Source organism: Brassica oleracea, chromosome C3 (assembly GCF_000695525.1).
Source record: "Brassica oleracea var. oleracea cultivar TO1000 chromosome C3, BOL, whole genome shotgun sequence".
In the NCBI taxonomy this organism is placed as follows: Eukaryota; Viridiplantae; Streptophyta; class Magnoliopsida; order Brassicales; family Brassicaceae; genus Brassica; species Brassica oleracea.
Genome location: NC_027750.1, coordinates 22,736,827 through 22,758,447, shown reverse-complemented (window position 1 = coordinate 22,758,447; position 21,621 = coordinate 22,736,827). Strand labels below are relative to the sequence as shown.

The following is a 21,621-nucleotide window of genomic DNA, read 5'->3' as shown; positions in this document are numbered from 1 at the left end:
TTAAAAGGAAGTCAAGACCTAGCTGTGTATACGTCTTTCCCTGTTTCTTCGTCAGATCTAAAAACCTTTGCGATCATCTTCGTCTTGCTGTTAACGATGATGGCTTCTTCTTCTTCGTCTGTGGCTCTCGTTTGGTTGTATCACGTCTTCCTGAGCTTCCGTGGTGAAGACGTGCGCAAGGGCTTTCTTAGCCACGTTCTGAAAGAGTTCAAAAGCAAGGGAATCAATGTTTTCATTGATAACGAGATCAAGCGTGGAGAATCTGTCGGTCCCGTGCTTGTAGGAGCAATCAGACATTCAAGAATTGCCGTGGTCTTGCTCTCCCGGAACTACGCTTCTTCAAGCTGGTGTCTGGATGAGTTAGTGGAAATCATGAAATGCAGGGATGAGGTTGGTCAAACTGTGATGACCATTTTCTACGAAGTGGATCCATCTGATGTTAGGAAGCAGACGGGAGATTTCGGAAAAGCCTTTGATGAAACCTGTGTGGGGAAAACAGAAAAAGTGAAGAAGGCATGGAGGCAAGCTTTGTATGATGTCGCTGGTATAGCTGGCTACCACTCTAGCAACTGGTTCGTTCGCTTTTTTTCTTTACTTCTACTTCGGATATTATGTGTACCCATGATTAGGGCTGGCCAAAAAACCCGAATCCGAAGAACCGAACCCGATCCGAAAAAGTAGTATCGAACCCGAATCAAAATTGATTAAATATCCGAACGGGTTCAAAATTTTGGTATCCAAAGAACCGAAACCGAACCCGACCCGAACCGAAGTATTTCAGGTATCCGAATGTATCTGAAATAGATTTATATATCTAAATATATTAATTATTTTAGATGTAAAGAATATTAAAACATCCAAAATATATAAGATACTTTTAAGTTGTCTAAAATACTTAAAAATATATACAAACAAGATATGGGCCCGTTGTTTTTTGTTTGATGTTTTAATTTAATAAAAATCACAAAATAATAAATCATTTTATTAAGTTTTATGATTTTATTTTTGCATATGTTGTTTGAGATTCATTTTATAATTAAAACATGTTTTCACACATAAGTTCAAGTTAATATTTGTATTTTATAATCATGGTGCATACATGAATTGTTATACACTTTGTATTTCGGATTAGAGAAAATACTATACCAAAACATTTAATTTGAACACAACCCGAAATAAGAAATTGAATGAAAATTAAAAAGAAATGAAAATCAAATACACCAGTTGAGTCAATGACAACATTATACATGTTCTTATATACTAATTTAATGTTTTATTAAATAAGTCTATACAATTTTATTTTGCTAGGATTTTATAAAAAAGGAAAATATTCTATTTTATAAATCTATTTTTTATTTACTATAAAAAAATATAGAAAATAATATTAAATACTCTTTTACAATTTTGTTTAAGATTTTAGAAAAGAAAAATTATTGTCATATAACCTATTAAAATTATCTTCTCTTTAAAATTACAGAAAAAATAAAATTGCTATCCAATAATTAATTTTAGTTATTAATAAATAATTTTAAAATTACTATTTTGACAATTCATATCAATACTAATTTTACACTTCTTTTGTTAATTAAATACTTTTTAGTATCATGTTCATCATTAAATACTCTCTTAAAAAATTTATCAAATAAAATTTGTACAATTCTATTTTGGTGAGAACTTACAAATATGATACAAATTTCTTTTGTTTAGGATTTTTTTTATAAAAAGGAAAACAACTATCAAATATTCCTTTACAGTTTTTTTTTAAGATTTTAGAAAAAAAAATTAATATTACATAATCTTGTACAATAATATTTTGTCTAGGAATTAGAAAAATAAAATTTCTATCAAAAAATTATTTCCAGTTAATATTAACTGTTTTTAAAAGTTGTCATTTTCAAAATTCATTTTTATTATCTTACTATATATATTTTTAATCATTATATTTTTGAACACATGTCACAATATTATAATGAAATTAGTATCAAATAATCTTTTGCAATTATCTTTTGATTAGGATTCCGAAAATTACTATTAAATAATATTTATAATATTTATAGTTTTTTTAATAAAATTCATTTTAATTAATATTTTAGTATATATATTTTTAATTATGAGATAGATTAACACATGTCAAAGTCTTAAATATATAATTGTCATGTGTCTCGATCATGTTAATTAGCAACTTTGGAGAACCAAACTTTATATAATAAGATAGTCAAAAGTAAATTTCAAAAAAAAGCTAAAATATACTCAAAACACCAAAAATAGTTGAAATATCTACTGATTCTTTATCAAAATATTCAAACCAAACTAATTTATATATTAAGTTTAGGTATTCTGATATATGTTATTCAAATTTATATGTAATATAGTATTTTATTTACAGATTTTGAGAAATTTAAACTATATATTGAATTTTAAAATTTTAAAAATCATTTAAATGGGTTATCCAAACCCGCAAAGATCTGAACCAAACCCGAACTGAAATTTAGAAATACCCGAATGGGGCTGAAATCTTTAACCCCGAAAACCCGAAACCCGAAAACCCGAGTAAACCCGAACCGAACCCGAATGGGTACCCGAACGCCCACCATGATGATGATTGTTTAAATTAATGAATATCATTTGTTGTTTTTGTTAGTGGAAATGAGGCTGATTTGATCATCAAAGTTGCTTCAGATGTCATGGCTGTGTTGGGTTTTACACCATCAAAAGACTTTGATGACTTTGTTGGCATAGGAGCTCGTGTCACCGAGATAAAATCGAAGTTGATCTTCCAGTCAGAGAAAGTTAAGGTGATTGGGATTTTGGGTACTCCTGGGATTGGGAAGACGACCACTGCCAGAGTTTTATACAACCAACTCTCTCCTGGTTTTCTATTCAGCACGTTTTTGGAGAATATCAGAGGAAGTTATGAGAAGCCTTGTGGTAACGACTATAGGTTGAAGTTGCGGTTTCAGAAAAACTTGTTGTCTCAAATATTCAACAAAGGGGACATTGAGGTTCATCATTTAGGAAGGGCTCAAGAAATGCTTAGTGACAAAAAGGTGTTGGTTGTTCTTGATGAAGTGGATAACTGGTGGCAACTAGAGGAAATAGCAAAGCAGCGTGGATGGGTTGGTCCAGGAAGTATGATTATCATTACAACAGAAGATAGAAAACTTCTCAAGGCACTCGGGCTCGGGATCGATCATATCTACGAGATGAAATTTCCAACTAGCGATGAATCTCTGCAGATCTTCTGCCAATATGCTTTCGGTCAAAAGTCCCCAGATGATGGTTTTGAAAGGCTTGCTTGGGAAGTTACTTGGCTTGTTGGTGATCTTCCTCTAGGCCTGAGAGTTATGGGATCATATCTACGGGGAATGTCCAAGGACGAGTGGATAGAGGCATTACCATGGCTAAGGTCTACCCTTGACAGAGAAATTGAATCAACTCTAAGGTTTAGCTACAAATCCTTGAGAGATAATGAAAGAATTCTTTTTCTGCATTTAGCATGTATGTTTGCTGATTTCAACGTTGTTCGCGTTGATAGCTTCAAAAGTTATTTTGCAAACATCAGTTTGGAAGTCAACCATGGGCTTGAAGTCTTAGCTCAAAAATCTCTTATATATATAGAAAATGGATTGTTAAAAATGCATAGTTTACTGAAAAAAATGGGTAGAGAAATTGTCAAGAAACAGTCTACGAAGAAACCTGCAAAACCACATTTCTTGACGGACACCAAGGACATTTATGATGCACTTGATAACGATACTGTAAGTTTTCTAAGTTATATTTTGCATCTGCAGTCTTTTATTTCCTTTGTTTTTGAAGCTGAGATTTTGTTGTTTCTGAATAATTTGTTCTAGGCTACTGGGAATGTTCTAGGCATAACGTTGTGTAATACAAACTGGGAGGACGATAAAATCCAAATAAATAAAAGCGCCTTCCAAGGGCTGAATAATCTCCGGTTTCTATACTTTGTCTGTAAAAACTTATGCACACCCGAGGGCCTCGACTGTCTTCCCAACAAACTCAGAATGCTACATTGGGACCACTGTCCATTGAGAATTTGGCCTTCCAAGTTCTCTGGCAAGTTTCTTGTTGAACTACGCTTGTTAGATTGCAAATTCGAGATGCTTTGGGACGGAATTAAAGTAAAAACAATTCAGCTTCTTTTCTTGTTATTTTTTTTTTCTGTTTTGTATTGCGTAATTAGTCATTCTTCTAAACCTAATATTGTTTTCTCTGTTTGTTTTTTTTTTGTATAGCCTTTCCCGTACCTCAAGACGTTGGATTTGAGTTACTCTGACAATCTGAAAAAGATTCCAGATCTTTCAAAAGCAACGAGTCTTGAGGAATTAGATCTCCCTGAATGCAAAAGTTTGATAGAGCTCACAAGCTCTATTGGCAATGCCACCAAGCTTCGTCGAATGGATATATCAGGGTGTACAAACATCAAAGACTTCCCAAATGTTTCTGACAGCATGGTAGAGTTGGATTTGAGCGAAACAGAGATAGAGGAGGTTCCTCCATGGATTGAGAACCTCTTTCGTCTGCGTGAACTAAATATGTATGGATGCGGGGAGCTGCAAACTATATCGCCAAACATTTCTAAGTTGGAGAATCTTAAGCTTCTTTGCCTGTGTAACTATTTGTTTGCTGAAGAAGATGGGCAGGATCCGTTTGATGACATATTTGAAGCAATAATCAAGTGGGGGCCTGACTTCAAGCGCAGTTGGGTATTACAATCAGACTTCGACGTTGACTACATTTTCCCGAGATGTCTACCCGAGAAGGCTCTTACATCTCCTATATCATTACGGCTTAGCTGTAATTTTATCAAGACTATTCCAGATTGCATCAGACATCTCTCGGGACTAATTGAGCTTGACATCAAACAATGCAGAAGGCAGCTCGTGGCACTTCCACCGCTTCCCCATTCCCTTGTATCTTTAGATGCACAAGGTTGTGAATCTTTGAAGACTATAGACTCCTCCTCTTTTCAAATTAATCCAAACATTTGCCTAAACTTTGTGGACTGCTACCACTTGGAAAAAAAAGCTAGAAAGCTCATCTATACATCAGCTTGCAAATATGCGATCTTACCGGGTGAAGAAGTGCCTGCACACTTCACTCACCGAGCCAGTTCAGGTTCCTTAACGATCAGTTTGACTCCAAGACCTCTTCCTTCATCCTTCAGATTCAAAGCTTGTATCTTGCTGTCAAAGGTACAAGCTCATCCTGGGGATACTAGTGATGACGATGATGAAGAGGGAGAGAATTCACTGACGGGCGTGTCTTATTCCGTCAGGGGTAAACAGAATGGCCTCACAGTCGAAGGTGGATCAAACCAACTCTATATGCCAGCTCTAGATGGATATAGAGAGCATCTGTATATATTTGAAGATTCTTTCACTCTACACCAGGATTTCCCTGAAGCCGAAGAAACCACTTTGACCGAGCTTTCTTTTGTGTTCAGAGTCCATGATGAAACCTGCAAGGTCGAAGCCTGCGGCGTACGACTCATAGAGGCAAACAATGAAAGTGCAGGTGGTGAGGATGAAGATGATGATGATGATCATTATCATGAGTATGATCATGATGATGATAGTGGTGATGAAGACGATGATGATGGTGATGATGGTGAAGGTGGTGAGGATGAAGATGACGATCATGGTGAGGATGATGAAGGTGGTGATGGTGATAATAATAAATAATAGAGTTGAGGAGAATGATAATGATTCTGTTTTTTTTTTTTTTTCTGATGCAGGAAACACAGAAGCAAACAATGAAGCTGAAGGAGTAGAATCTAGACATGATGAGGATGAAGAGACGAGGAGCAGGAAACGAATGAGGTTAAGCGTTGCTAGATTATTCGAGTAACTAAAAGTTTCTTGCTCTCTGTATTCATCCCTGTAACTTCTGGTGGTTTGTGTAAATTTAAGTAATGATCGTGTAACTAGATCTCCCTTTCATGGTGATTCCTTATTCATGTGCTGAGATAACATCTATATTCACGGGAAAGATCCAAGCTTTTTTCTCTATCACATCAATCTCTTAAGACTTTTCTGTGTTAGTCTTTGATGATGATGTCCCTGAGGATCATCACTTGTGTCTTAACGTGAAAAGCGCGTTGGGGATTCTATGTTGCTAAGGAGCTTGATTGTCCTCTGGTTGTCACTGCTTGTGTGAACCACTTGGAAGCTGTTCCATCGGATCAGAGAAGCATAGCCGAGGCCAAGCAAACACAAGGAGATCGGTTATGGTGAGAGATTTTGTTGTGACATAGGTTGAGACGTCTGAGAAGTTAGTTAAGGTAGTTGAAGAGATGGAAACGGCTGCAGAGACGGTGGAGATAAGAGTTAAGGTCACTGAGGTGACTTCGAAAGTTGTAGAGGCGATTGGTTGTGGAACTGTGATATTGCCAACAGTGAAACGGCTTCAGATGGTGAAACTATGGCTTCCTTTTGTAAGAAAAACAAAGCCTCTTGTTGACTCAGTTGTAACCAATCAAGAAGAAGATAAGGAGGAGGGGTGAGATGTAAGATAGATGGAGAGATATGGCAAGCTTTAGAGTCTTCCTTTGTGTCTATAATTTTAGCGTTGCCATCTTCAGACCAAGCTGAGATATTGATTGAGTGGTTAAGCAAGAATGGGGTGTATCCGGATTTTACAGAGGCTTTTGAGGTTTGGTGTTATAGATCCAAAGTGGCCAAGAGAAGATTGGGCTAGGGGAGAGGAAGATGGGAAGGACATGGCTTAAACTCTTTTGTTGGGGTCTGAATCCAGAAAAGAGGAAAGCTCTGTGTTTTGTTTTTTTTTTGTTGTGTATGTCTCTTTTAACTCTTTCTTGTGTGTTCTCTGCCAAATCCATCATTGGCAGGTTACACCAATCTGTAAATACTGTTGACAGATTAAAAATAATAAATAAAAATGTATGAAATAATTAATTTTATTATGAGTGAATTAGTCCAATATTTATATTTCGTGCAGGTCTTGTAGATTACCTGCAAAATTGTAAGGGGCAAGTGCGGATTTAGTATTTTCTTTTTGCAAGTTTTACTGGTCAAATTTTTAAATCAAAAATATATTCAATTTCCAGTGGCTCAGGGCCGGTTTTACCGCTTCCGAACACTACTCCAACAATGCACTGAATATAAATAATTTTATTTAAAAAGTACATTTCTCGACTGGTTCCTCTCCACTTGAAAAAAGTCAATACGTAGCTTTGTATCCTCTCTATTTACGCGTCTTTACCCCTTCTTTGTGATCTGAAAGCTTTGGATCCTCTTCTTCCTGCTGTTAACAATGATGGCTTCTTCTTCTTCTCTGGCTCTCATTTGGTTGTATCACGTCTTCCTGAGCTTTCGTGGAGAAGATGTGCGCGAAGGCTTTCTTAGCCACGTTTTGGAAAAGTTCAAAAGCAAGGGAATCATTGTTTTCATTGATAACGAGATCCAGCGAGGTGAATCTGTCGGTCCCGTGCTTGTAGGAGCGATCAGACAATCAAGGGTTGCCGTTGTCTTGCTCTCCCTTAACTACGCTTCTTCAAGCTGGTGTCTGGATGAGTTAGTGGAAATCATGAAGTGCAGGAAAGAGGTTGGTCAAACAGTGACGACCATTTTCTACAAAGTGGATCCATCTGATGTTAGGAAGCAGATCGGAAATTTCGGAAAAGCCTTTGATGAAACCTGTGTGGATAAAACAGAAAAGGTGAAGCAAGCATGGAGGCAAGCTTTGCAAGATGTAGCTGGTATAGCTGGTTACCACTCTAGCAACTGGTTCGTTCACTCTTATTCTTACTTCTGCTTGAATATTAAGTCGTTGTACATGATGATGACTGTTTTAATGAATATGCCCTGTTGTTTTTGTTAGTGGCAATGAAGCTGATTTGATAAACAAAGTTGCCTCAGATGTCATGGCTGTGTTGGGTTTTACACCATCAAAAGACTTTGATGACTTTGTTGGCATAGGAACTCGTATCACCAAGATAAAATCGAAGTTCATACTACAGTCAGAACAAGTTAAGGTGCTTGGGATTTCGGGTCCTGCCGGGATTGGTAAGACGACCACTGCCAGAGTTTTATACAACCAACTGTCTCCTGATTTTCTATTCAACACGTTTTTGGAGGATATCAGAGGGAGTTATGAGAAGCCTTGTGGTAACGACTATCGGTTGAAGTTGCGTTTGCAGGAAAACATGTTGTGTCAAATATTCAACAAAGGAGACATTGAGGTTTGTCACTTAGGAAGGGCTCAAGAAATGCTCAGTGACAAAAAGGTGTTGGTTGTTCTTGATGAAGTGGATAACTGGTGGCAGCTAGAGGAAATGGCAAAGCAGCCTGGATGGGTTGGTCCCGGAAGTATTATTATCATTACAACCGATGACAGAAAACTTCTCAAGGCACTCGTACTTGGGATCAATCATATCTACAAGATGCCATATCCAACTAGCGATGAGTCTCTGCAGATCTTCTGCCAATATGCTTCCGGTCAAAAGTCTCCAGATCATGGTTTGGGAAGTTACTGGACTTGCTGGTGATCTTCCTCTAGGCCTGAGAGTTATGGGATCATATCTACGAGGAATGTCCAGGGACGAGTGGATAGAGCCACTACCATGGCTCAGGTCTACCCTTGACCGAGAAATTGAATCAACTCTAAGATTTAGCTACGAAGCCTTGAGAGAAAATGAAAGAACTCTTTTTCTGCATATAGCATGTTTCTTTGATCATTTCCCTGTTGATAGGTTCAAGAGGTATTTTGCAAACAGTAGTTTGGAAGTCAGCCATGGGCTTGAAGTCTTAGCTCAGAAATCTCTTATATATATACAATACGGATACATATGGATGCATATATTACTGCAACAAATGGGTAGAGAAATTGTCAAGAAACAGTCTATGGAGAATCCTGGAAAGAGACAGTTCTTGACGGACACCAAGGATATTTCTCATGTGCTTGACGAAGATACTGTAAGTTTTATCATTATACTGACGAAGATACTTTTTTTTTTTTTTTGAACAAACCTTTTATATTAATCTAGAAAACAAACTCAACCAGAGTCAGGGAGATTCAATAATCCTAGCTTAGCTAATGCATCAGCATTAGTATTGTTCAGCCGAGGGATATGATGAAATGAAACAGCAGAAAAGAACAAACAAAGATGTTCTATATCAAACAATATTCCTTGTGCTTCAGTTGACTTATTTTTCGTCACGATGATGTTGATGAGAGACTGTGAATCTCACCGTACAGTCAGCGTTCTTATTCCCAAGTTGATTGCCTCCAGGAAGCCAATCTTCACCGCTATAGCTTCTGCTATAAAGGCAGAGCCGACAATGCAGCGGTTAGTTGATTTTTGGTGGAGAAAGTTATTGTTGTACGGTTCCTTGAAGATGCAACCAAAGCCTCCTCTCCTTGTGGTTGCATTCCAAGCAGCATCAACATAACAGTTAACAGTTCCTACTTCTCCACACGGCCGTGGTACTATAGTAATGTTTGCGGTGCCTGATGGTTTTATTGTTTCACATTGAGCCGCTTGCCAGATCCTTGCTTCCTTGATCGCCAGAGTGGCTAAGTCCTGTTCCGAGAGGGTCAAGTTTTCAAACAGGAGCTTGTTTCTTGAGGTCCACAAATACCAAAGCACCCAGGGGTACAGATCGGCATTATGAAGTCCTGTTGGTGGTAGGTTGACCATACGCTCGCAAGCAACAAGAAGAGAAGCAGGGGTAGATACGGTGTTAGGATTGGGCTTGCACTTTGCTGGGATCAGATCCCACACTCGAAAAGCAAAAGGGCACTGAAAGAACACGTGACGTTCCGTTTCTAGTACACCACATCTTTTGCAACTACCATCGATCTGAATTCCTCTTCTAAGTAGATTTTCACCAACAGGGATGGCGTAATTCTTGATCTTCCATAGAAAGTGCTTGAGTTTAGGTGAGGTTTTAACTCCCCAAACAAGCTTTTTCCAGTTAAAGGAGGTATCATGCGTTCCAGTGTTCAGCTTACACAATGCGTATCCTGTTTTCGTCGAGTAGGTTCCTGATTTTTCTGGAAGCCAGACCAACTCATCACTCATTGAAAATTGGCTCAGGGGCAGAGATCGAATCTGGTCCTCATACTGAGGTAGGTGCATTCTTATCGCTTCTAGGTTCCAATCCGCAGACTGGGCATCTATCAGGTCAGATACTAGCAAGTGCCTGTTGAGCTCAGTGGGAGGTCCGATGGGCGAGGCCGGTTGCGTTATATCCAGCCAAGGTTCTGTCCATATGTTGATGCTTGTCCCCGATCCCACCACCCAACCTAGACCTTTCAACAATACTTGTTTCCCGGCCATTACGCCTCTCCACCCATGTGATGCATTTTGAGGTGCAGATGCTTTTAGGAATGGGCATGAGTGGCAATATCTTCCAATGAGTGTTTTCGCTAGGAGGGAATGGGGAAACTTCAAAATTCTCCACGCTAACTTAGCCAACAAGGCATCATTGAACTGCTCTAATTCTCTGAAACCTAAACCTCCAGCACTCCGGGGTAGAGTCATCTTCTGCCACGAAACCCATGCCATCTTGCGGACATCCGGTTTAGCATCCCACCAAAACCGCATAAGAATCGATTGTATTTGTTTACATAGGGACGTCGGGAGCTTGAAGCAAGACATTGTGTAATAGGGCATAGCTGCTAGAATTGCCTTCAAAAGTACTTGTTTGCCAGCAGCATTAAGATGTCGAGTTGCCCAGCTATGGGAACGTTGCCGGATCCGATCCACAATACCTGCAAAAATGTCCTTCTTCTTGCGGTTGAAATGCTCGGGAAGTCCTAAGTATTTTCCAATTCCTCCTTCCCCTTCAATCTTCAATATGACCTTAACTTTTCTTCTTGTATGTATCGGTGTCTTTGCTGAAAAGGTAATTGCTGATTTTTGGAGGTTAATACTCTGTCCCGAGGCTGCTTCATATCTCTCTAGGATGCGGCCCAGCTCTCTACAAGTCTCTTGATCGCTCTTACAAAAGAACATCGTATCATCGGCAAAGAGCAGATGGTTGAGGGCTCGAGCTTGTCTTGCTACTATGATTCCTTGCATCTTTCCTTGCTCTTGAGCATTCAAACATAGTCCTGATAATACCTCAGAGCAGAGTATGAACAAATACGGTGAGAGCGGATCTCCTTGCCGGATTCCTCGGGATGGCACGACTCTTCCTTGCGCACTACCATTTATCAAGAACGAGTAAGAAACAGAACTGACGCATTCCATGATCCAGGTTATCCAAGTCGCATGAAAGCCAAATTGGCTGAGAACCCTTTGTAAATACCTCCATTCCAATCTATCGTACGCCTTGCTCATGTCCGTTTTCACCGCCATGGAGCAGTGTTTCTTTGTCTTTGAGGTGCGGAAGTAGTGAAGTACCTCATGGGTGATCAAGACGTTGTCTGAGATAGATCTTCCCGCTACAAAGGCGGACTGGTGTGGTGAGATAATCTCGGCCAGGATAGGCTTCAAGCATCTACATAGGATCTTGGCAATGATTTTGTAGTGTGTGGAGCATAGGGCTATCGGCCTGTAGTCCAGAACAGTCTTCGGGTTTTTCTTTTTTGGTATCAGGCGGACGTGAGTTTCGTTATGACGTCTCAGGAGGGTACCGTCAACAAAGAAGCTCTTGACGTCTCAGCATACTTCATGGCCTATGATATCCCAGAACCCTTGGTAAAAATTTGCAGAAAATCCGTCCGGTCCGGGCGCTTTGTCTCCATGAATAGCAAATACTGCATTTTTTATTTCAAAATCATCAGGGATTGATGTAAGTAACTCGTTCATGCTCTCGGAAACAGTAGGCCTGATTGCTTCGGCTATAATCTGAGGGTCACCATTGGAAGCCTCAGTGAAAAGGTCGCTATAATACCGAGCAATAGTTGCTGCGATTTGTCCTTCCTCATAGACTGGCGTGCCTTGCTGGTTTTCAATGACTGCAAATTTGTTCGCAGCTGTACGACCTCTTGTGATGGCATGGAAATAGCTGGTGTTCTTGTCTCCATGCTGTAACCAGAGAATCCTACTCCTCTGTCTCCAATAAGCCTTGTCAAGTTCCGAAGTTAACATACCGATACGGTCAGTATCAGGTACTGGAGAAGAGAGGGCTATGTCGAGGTCTTGCTGGAGTGTTTGAATGGTCTCTTTGCAGGCTCGATTGGTGAGACGTCGGTCATAACCGAATAAGTTCTTTTTCTTCTTTTGACTCTTATCCAGATAGGTCAACAAAGGTCTATGATCAGATCCCTCAAAAGTGAGGTACTCACAAAAGGACGCTGGAAAGAGTTCAGTCCATCGACAGTTTGCTAGTGCTCTGTCCAATCTTGACTGGATGAAATGGTTATACCGAGTTCCCCTCCACGACAAGTGATTCCCTGTGTGTTGTAAGTCCCAAAGACCCGACTGAGTGATGAAGCTTCTGAAGGCTACAAAGCTTCATTCCCATCGAGCAGGTCCGCCTTCCTTTTCCTCATTATCCAGCAGATCGTTAAAGTCTCATGTTAACAGCCAAGCTTCATCTCTTCTGTTACCAAGACAAGTAAGTTTTTCCCATAAGCTCGCTCTGTCTTCTTGTCTAGGCGCTCCATAAAGGAAGGTGACAAAAGTAGTTTCCACACCCGTGGTAATCTTCGTATCAATAAAATTCGGTGAGGAATCCAGGATGTCCAGCTCAACGTGGTCTTTCCAAGAGAGAGCTAAGCCTCCACTTAGCCCAATCGGAGGTACCATGAAGTGGTTTGTGTAGGGGGTCTTTTCGAAGTTTTTGAAAACATCATCATCCTGATTTTTTGTTTCCATCAGAAACACAATGTCTGGGGAATGCTTAACTTGGAGATTCCGCAGACGACGAACTGTAGGGTTGCTTCTGATCCCCTGACAGTTCCAAGCCATTAAGGCTAAGGAAGAGTGTTTTGGCGGGACCGAAAATTTGTCCCTTGCCTGGTCATTACCGGTATGAGAGTTATCGGGGGATTTGAGTTATGTTGACTTCCAACTCTCGTATCTGCTGTAGGGCATGTAGGTCCTGATGAGGCTCCAGCTGTACTCGCCTTGCGTCGTGGTGAGTTTTGAGTCTTGCATACTCGGCGCTTCTTAATGCTAACTCCCTGAAGTGGGCTACCAGTAGCTCGCTTTTTCACTTGGGGTTTTTCAGGGGCTTTCCTCTTGCATGTGATCTTAGGGCCGACAGCTTTCCTTGCTCTTGAGGGTTAAGTGCGTGGTTGTAGTTCCAGTAGGGGTTGTTCCTCAACCTCAGGGGGGTTAGTCATGATCCCCGCAGCCACATGTCTTCTGTCACCACTCAGTGATCTGATAGGAGATTCATGGGGGACTGTTAGCCGCTCTTTAGCAGGTATGCGAGAGGATGAGGGTTCACCTGAGCCAGAGAGTATGTGTATAGGGAAGGATTCTTCCAAATACTGCACATCAACTTCTTGCAGTCTGCCCGATTCAGAATTAGCTGCTCCATGAAGGAGTAAAGGGATTCTTTCATTCGTTGGAGGTGTGAGCCTCTGTAAGGCAGGGACACGATCTTGAGACACTAGTTCCACTTGATTGTTAATGGCGGCTCCATCAGGGAGTATATTTCTTGCCACTGGTAAAGATATTCTCTCTGTTACAGGGCATCGCTCGAGAGAGGAATTCACTTTCTGGCTGCCATGCATTGTTTCTCTTGGAGGCCTAGGGGGAGGAGTGTGGGAAACTTGGGAAGATCCTTTCTCCACCCATACTCTATCTCCTAGGCGAGAGTGGACGCTAGCATTGCCCTGAGATAGTCTCTGGGAATCTGGATGCCTCTGTTGTAGAGCTTCTCCCATAGGGTCTAGTGACTTGCAGCTTTCCAGTTCTCTTGTTCTTCGCCCATGGGGAGGCAAGCCTCTTCCTTTATCCCCCAATAGAGTGCTTGAAGCGTCTTTGTTGTAAAATTCTCGTTGGTTGTGAGAGCTAGGTGGAGTCCTCTGTCTTATTCCTCTTGGGGTTTCATAAGTACCCTCACGATACTTGTAATGAGAGTGGTTGTCTTTATCTCGGTTGTGATAGTAGGAGTTACGATATCTTTCTTCCTTCCTATCATCCTTTGCTCTTCGGTAGGAGTCAAGATTTTCCAGAGTTTTTGAGTAATTGATGTCCTTCACCTCTGTCCTAGAGCCTCCGAGAGTGTGTTTTTGAGGGCAGTCTTCTTTTTCATGAGTTAAGGACTTGCAGAGGAAGCAATGTTTCTCCAGCTTCTCATACTCTAATTCCACTTTCTTAGCTCCTCCCGCAGCTAGAGTAATGTCGAGGGTCATCTCCAAGGGGTTAAGTCCATTAACCTGAACCCTTACTCTGCCCTGTTTCACGTCCTTAGTCTCCACCACTCCTATTTCCGAGCCGATGGTATGAAGCGTTTGTTCAGTCCAGTAGTGTAAGGGAATCCCATGGATTCGGATCCAGAGGGAGATGGTAGCCGGGAAGCCATCAGAAACAATAGGTTCCCATCTTTGCAAGATCAGCATCCATCTTTTAAAGTGAAAGGGGGACTTGTTGAGGATGGTTTGCAAGTCACGTTCAGATTCAAAGGTGAACTGAAAGAGATAAGGACCAAGATCTCTACCCGTAAACTGTCCAGCGACGGACCAATGTTGTAAGAAAAACTCCACTAGGGCTCTTGGCTTCTGGACATGTGGGTTCGTAACACGTCCAATGAGAGTAAATTTGTTTGCTTCCACAAGAGAGTTGTTCTCTGGCTCCGGGATGAGGACCGGAGGACGTCGGGGTTGTTTGCTATGGTCAGTTACCCACTTTCCTTTCTCAGATCTGGAGTATCTCTGAGCCATTTCCTTCGTGTTTCGCCCTTTTATAAGTTCTGGTTGTTGAGTATGAGCGGAGCAGAGAGAAGGGTTTTGATGGTAACTGAGTAAATGCAGCTAACTACAAGGATGTAGTAAATGGTGTGGAGTAATGGAGGGTAGCGAGTATATTCCGATCTTCCAATCTGCTACAAATGTTGCAGGAGTACTAGCAGCCGTAGAACCACCAGGTAATAGGGAGCGACATGGTAGAACTTCAGACTTAGAAGGTTGAGACCATTGGGGAGGTTTGGATAGCGTCTGTACTCTTCATATCTTCTTAGGCTGACGGTCAAGTAGAGAAAGGGAGGCGCCGGCGGTCCCTACAACCTGGGTCGGGGGAAGAACCCGGTGGGTTAAAGTCCAAGGTAAGGTATTGTCCAACGGTTTCACCCAGGAAAGGTAAGATTTTGAAGAAAGGTGGAGAAAAGGTAAGCGGTTTTTGCCAAAAGGGGGTTAAACCGGGTAGAAAGGTAATACCGTGTGCTGTTGGACCGCTAGGTAAGAACCTATATCGGGAGCTGTGGCTGGAAGGTTTTTTACTTTTCTCTGTGTGTCATTCAGAGAGTTTTTGTCTGTATTTTACTGACGAAGATACTATTTTCGTGTTTTTGAAGCTGAGATTTTGCTCTTTGTGAATAATTTATTCTAGGCTACTGGAAATGTTCTAGGCATGTGGTTGAGTACGGGCAAGGCAATACACATAAGTAAAAGCGCTTTCCAAGGGATGAATAATCTCCAGTTTCTATCCTTTGCCCCTAATACCTTACGCACACCCGATGGGCTCTACTGTCTTCCCGGCAAACTCATATTGCTACATTGGGACGACTGTCCATTGAGATTTTGGCCTTCCAAGTTCTCTGGCAAGTTTCTTGTTGAACTATTCATGCCCCATAGCGAACTCGAGATGCTTTGGGAGGGAACTAAAGTAAAAATACTCAGATGCGGCATGGAGGACAGACATCAACTTGGCGGGACTAGGATGGACTATAAAAGAAGAAGGACAATCTAGCTCCTTTATGGCACACTGCCACTTTGTCAACTCCCCTCTGGTTGCTGAAGGACTGGCTCTACGAGAAGCTCTCATCTGCTGCATCGCCAAGGGCATCCGGCGTGTAAGCTGCAAATCTGATTCTCTCCAGCTCATACGAGCTATCCATGAAGAGGCTCCTAATTCTCAGATTTATGGAATTGTCTCCGACATTTCAAACCTTTCATTTGCTTTTGATTATGTCTCCTTTAGCTGGATTCAGCGATCAGACAACAAGGCTGCTGATGCTTTAGCAAAACAAGCCCTGTTGAATGAAGCTTATGTATTTTCTCCTTTGAACTTTTAAGTTTATGAATGGAAGCAGCAGTGTTACAAAAAAAAAAAGTCATTTCTCTAAACCTCATATTTCTTTCTTTTTTTTTTTGTATAGCCTCTCCCATGCCTCAAGGTGTTGGATTTGAGTTCCTCTGGGAATCTGAAAATTCTTCCTGATCTCTCAAAAGCAACGAGTCTTGAGGAATTAAGTCTCATGAACTGCAAAAATTTGTTAGAGCTCACAATTTACTCACCAAGCCAATTCAGATTCCTTAACGATCAATTCGACAAAAAGACGACCTCTACCTTCATTCTTCAGATTCAAAGCTTGTATCTTGTTGTCAAATGTATATGATCATCTCGGGGATGCCACTGGGAACTCTTTGACGGGCATGTCTTATTCCGTCAGGGGTAAACAGAATGGCATCACAGTCCGAGGTGGATCAAACCAGTTCCATATGCCATCTCTATTATTTGTACTAGAAACTATATATTAAGTAAAAACATAAATTTTAAAATAATTATATATAAAATGATGGGCATTAATTTAACAATAGACAAATGTAAAATGTTTTCACTAAATTGTAATTCATATAGTTAGAAATAAATGGATAAATACAGAAAACACAAATTTTCAAAGTATAAAATATAAAAATAATAAAACTTAATGATAAAATAATATGATTCTAAAATATTAAGTTAAATGCTATAATAATATATAAATATTTGTTAAAGCTGCACATTTTTGTCAACACTTTTCTATTGTATTTCTCTCTCTCTCTCTCTCTCTCTCTCTCTCTTTCTCTCTCTCTCTCTCTCTCTGCAAAAAAAATATTTAAAGGTAGAATCCATAAATTTCACTAATTTAACAATGATTGTAGTGTGTATGAGGAATTAAGAGGATGCATGCAAAATTCAAAAATTAAAAGAGACATGTAAAAGAAACGTTTTTACTCTCCCTCTAGAATTAATTCTGTTATGAATAAAGATGTCTTCTTCTACTTGTAAGAACTCATATATATAGACAATTAAATGATACTATGCGAGGAGGCACATATATTTAATGAATAATTTCCTATGTTCACATATATTCAACGAAGAGTTGCATGTATTTGTTTATGGAGTTCTTTCTACCACTACCAGTTAACCTCGTATGCTACCTAATCATGGACGCAAACCGGCCATAAACTAATAACAAACAAATCCACAAGAGGAAGTAACAAACCAATTTGATGTCCCGATGCAAGGGAAATCAAATTATGAGGGTAAATCCAGAAATTTACTTTGACAATGATGGTGTTGTGTATTAAGAATTTAGAGGGTGCATTATTTATATAATCAAAGATTCGTGTAAAAAGATGCACTATTTAGAAGTTAAGAAAACCGGATAAAAATATATCAGAGAAGGTTACATTTTTTGTTCGAACAGTTAAAGGATGTCAGATTGTATAAAGAAAAAAAAGATCTTGTCTGCTAGATGATAAATAAACATATTTGTATGATGCTTTATTGGCTTTTGTTTTATACATATTTTGTTGAGAATTTAACATATGAAAAATTCTAGACTATACTTGATATTTTATATATCTCTAATCTTCTGAGAAACATATTTTGCGAAATTTTATATCGAAAATAGATATGAAATGAAATTTGTATTAGTAACTCTAAATTGTTATGCAGTTTGGGACTATCTTGAAATAGTTTAGATATAACATAATAATTTTATCTCAGAATTATAATTTAAAGCATCATGAAATTAAACCTACAACTGAAAAGATATTGTACAAAATGAAATAAATTAAGTTAAAATTTCTTTATAAAAAACAAATAAATAAAGTTTGAAATAAATGGTTATAATCATAAAATATATGATGATAATGGTTTGATTGGCAGAACATTAGCATAAACATTATGTTTTATATTATCTAATCAACAATTTAAAAACAATAATTTAGAATAGCATTTAGATAGTACAAATGCTCTCCAAATGCTCTATATCCAATGTTTTCATATGAAGATTTTGGTAGAGTATTTGCATGTAGAATATATAAAATCTTTAAAATAATTAATATAATTAACTTTTTTATATAATAATATCACAAAATTATATTTATATCCAAAACCATATAACTTTATTTAAAAAAATGAAACTAAAATTTTAATTTTTAGAAACAAAATTGAATTTAAAATTTAATTTTTAGAAACAAAACTAAAATTTAATATTAAAAAATAAATTTTAAACTTAATTTTTTAAAAAATAATTAAATTTTTTTTGACAGCAAACTAAAAAATAAAAAATAAAATAAAATAAAATTTCAATTTAAAAAAAAATATAGAAATTTTATTTTTAAAATTCTATTTCCGAAATTTGTTTATTTGTTGAAAATTAATATTTAAAAAATTAAATTATTTTCAATAAAATTATTTCACATTCAAAATATTATTAAATTAAATATAATTCATTATTGTAAATAAAAATATAAAATCATATATATATATATATATTATAAGTATAACATATCTATATTATTCATAAATAAGAAAATTGTATATCATATACTAATTTTATATGATAATTTTATATATAAATAATTTATTGTTCAATCAGTTACTTTATTAATTACATTTATGAGAGCTGTAGCATACTGCTCCTATAGCATACTGCTCCTATAGCATACTGCTACTGTTTTGCCATCAGCTCTACTAATGGAGGCCTAAAACAGAACTCTTATAAGAACTTTTTTATTTTATTTATCATTTCAATTCCAAGATTTTCAACAATGAATTTGTTTTAAAATATTTGACTGAAATTAAAAAGCTAATCCTAGAACTTCATGTATTTAGTAAGATCTAATCTGCTCAATATGCCTTCGTATGAATTTTATTTTTTCAGTGAACTAACTGAAAGATAAAATACGCAATTATTCTGGTCATCTGGTGTATCAAAGTGATGCTACCTTCTTCTTTTTTGAACTAAAAGTGATGCTACTTTCTTGCATATTTTCCACTCTTCATCTCTTTCATATTAACCAATGTAACATACTCATCTCCAAAGGGACTATGTATTCTGTTGTAAACTGTAAGGCAATATATCCTTATAGAATTTAGGATCATTTACATAATTGGTTAACATTCAAAGATTATATAACTGGCGGTAGAAAGGTTGAAAAATGATTTAAGCAAAAAAAAAAAAAGGTTGAAAAATGTTGGGTAACTTTAATTGTTATGAACTATGAGTTGGATAATGGTTAAAGTGTGCATGAGATCACTCTTCGAGTATTTTGACCATTATCCAACATTGAATAACACGTTATCCATTTGTAGATTGTTTTTTTTTTTTGACTAAAGATCCATTTGTAAATATGACAATAAAACTTTTATTTTTTTAAAGTTAAGGTACAAGAGATATAAATTGAGACTTCTGTGTTTTTTGTGTGTTTTCCAAAGCTATTTTATACTCCCTCCGTTTCATATTAAGTGTCGTTTTAGAGAATTTTTTTCGTTACAAAATAAGTGTCATTTTCGATTTTCAATGCAAAATTTATTAATTTTATGCAAAATTTATTTTTCTATTGGTTCAAATATGGCAGTGTTTCTTTTTGAGGGACAATGAGAGTAATACAACTAAATAACATTTTAACCAGTACAAAAAAACAAAAGCATATAATTCACATTAATACATAGAGTAAGTTATATTATGAAGAGTTAATGGCTTTTATTGGTGTCATGTGATAGACTAGACTTGATTAAGTTTGACTTATGATCGTAAAAATGTTATCAATCATGCATTAAATTTATTTTATTTATTTATTTTAAGTTTGATTTAACATGTGTTATAGTTGAGTTACCATTTTGACTTAGATGCTTTATAAAATTGCTAAATCAAAACTTAAATCAACATCAACCAAAATTCCATGTATTAGAAGTTGATTTACAAAGTTAATTGATTTTTCTGTCTAAAAAGTAAAAATAAAAATAGTGATTTTGAAAAACTTTCATGTTACAAGTTACTCTACCTAATTTTGTGCTAGTCAAAGGTTTTTATAATCATTCTTGTTCCTATTTTTCAAATTATTCAAACTTTTAACTAATTATTATACAAAATTTTAAGCATTAATTTTATTTAATTTTTCAAAAGTACCAATCAGAAAATTCTATATACATGACCCTAAGTTAGTGTGGCATCACGTCATTTCATTTCATTTATTTTTGCTATTAGAATAGATATTATTAGTACATTATAATATTTAGATAATAATATATATTATTTTTCAAATTTAATACTTATTTAAAATATTTTAAAATATCTTAATGGGTTTTTCGTCAACAAACATCTTAATGGTTTATTTGTTTTTGATAAATATTTTACTATTTATATGTATATATGTTCATTTATTTTATTAAAATTATGTGCAATTTATATATCAAAAAGGTTACCAGTTAATAGTTTTTAAAAATATTAACTCTTATTTTTTATTGCAAACTTACCACATAAACTTAGGATTAATTTTTTTTTTAACTGAACTTATGATTAATTTTTACTTCAAGTTATATTGAATTACAAATCATACTGTAATTCAGTATTAATACTACATGTCACTGATCGGAACCAATGTTTGTATTTGTAATTCACTGATTTGTAACACCCTGCATAAAGATCAAAAATGCTCATAGGAACTTACCGTATGAGTCTCTCCACTTCTTTCTCCAAGTTCAAACTTCCCCACTTCAACGCACGCACGACTGTTTTTGCCCTCTTAAAAATATTTTAATTACAACTTCCCAATAATCTGGATCAACTTTTTTGAAACCCAAAAAAAAAAGATTCATAAATGACTTTTACATAGTATCACTTAACTTCAAACCATCAAATTCTTCACTAACTCCTTTTCTATGTATGGTAGAGTTTAAGTATATGATAACTGTGTCTTCTGTGTCTAGTTAAAGCATCAAACGAACATGGTACAATCAAAATAAAAGCAGTTAGTATATTGGCAGGTTCGTAAGCCAATTAGTTTCTGGGATAATTAGTTTCTGGGAAAACATAGAGGTTGATTTTTTTGTGGTTTTTGCTTTAGTTTTTGGTTTTTGCTTTTGTAAAAACCATTTTTCATCCAATCAAGTTTTTGGTTTTAGTTTTAGTTTTTCTAAAAACCATCTCAGTTGCCAATCAAGATTTTCAATAAATAGATTCCCTAAAATTTAGGGAAACTAGTTTTTGAAAACTTTAACCAATTTATGAAGAAAAACCAAAAACCAACTTTTGTGAGCTTTTATGAAGAAACACGAATTTTGATTTTTTTTGTAGAAACTACTACATTATAATTAATTAATAATTAATAAATAAAATTTTCATAAAAGTTAAAATTATCATAAAATATTTTGTACATTAGATATCATTTAAACAATAATATGAAATATTTTAATTTGTGTTTCATATCTGTAAATAAATTTATATATTTTATAAATAATATTAT

General features: G+C 36.9%; 1 protein-coding gene and 1 pseudogene across 2 annotated transcripts; both read left to right on the top strand.

The window, feature by feature from the left end:
- Positions 1–18: 18 nt before the first annotated feature.
- Positions 19–6,179, top strand: LOC106335289 (disease resistance protein TAO1-like). Of its 2 annotated transcripts, XM_013773770.1 has the most exons (5): positions 19–572; positions 2,642–3,758; positions 3,852–4,139; positions 4,254–5,325; positions 5,465–5,613. In XM_013773770.1, exons 1-5 carry the CDS (start codon positions 97–99, stop codon positions 5,512–5,514), a joined length of 3,003 nt encoding a protein of 1,000 aa, XP_013629224.1. In that variant the 5' UTR covers positions 19–96; the 3' UTR covers positions 5,515–5,613. The 2 variants fall into 2 exon arrangements, with proteins under 2 accessions (XP_013629224.1, XP_013629223.1); XM_013773769.1 differs by having other exon boundaries at positions 4,254–6,179.
- Positions 6,180–7,253: 1,074 nt separating this feature from the next.
- On the top strand, positions 7,254–16,601 carry LOC106335292 (annotated as a pseudogene).
- The last annotated feature ends 5,020 nt before the right edge of the window (positions 16,602–21,621 follow it).

Coding starts and splice junctions, on each gene's coding strand:
- LOC106335289 (XM_013773769.1), top strand. CDS start 97: ATGATGGCTTCTTCTTCTTCGTCTGTGGCTCTCGTTTGGTTGTATCAC. Junction 573..2,641: donor GGCTACCACTCTAGCAACTG/GTTCGTTCGCTT, acceptor TGTTTTTGTTAG/TGGAAATGAGGCTGATTTGA. Junction 3,759..3,851: donor ATGCACTTGATAACGATACT/GTAAGTTTTCTA, acceptor AATTTGTTCTAG/GCTACTGGGAATGTTCTAGG.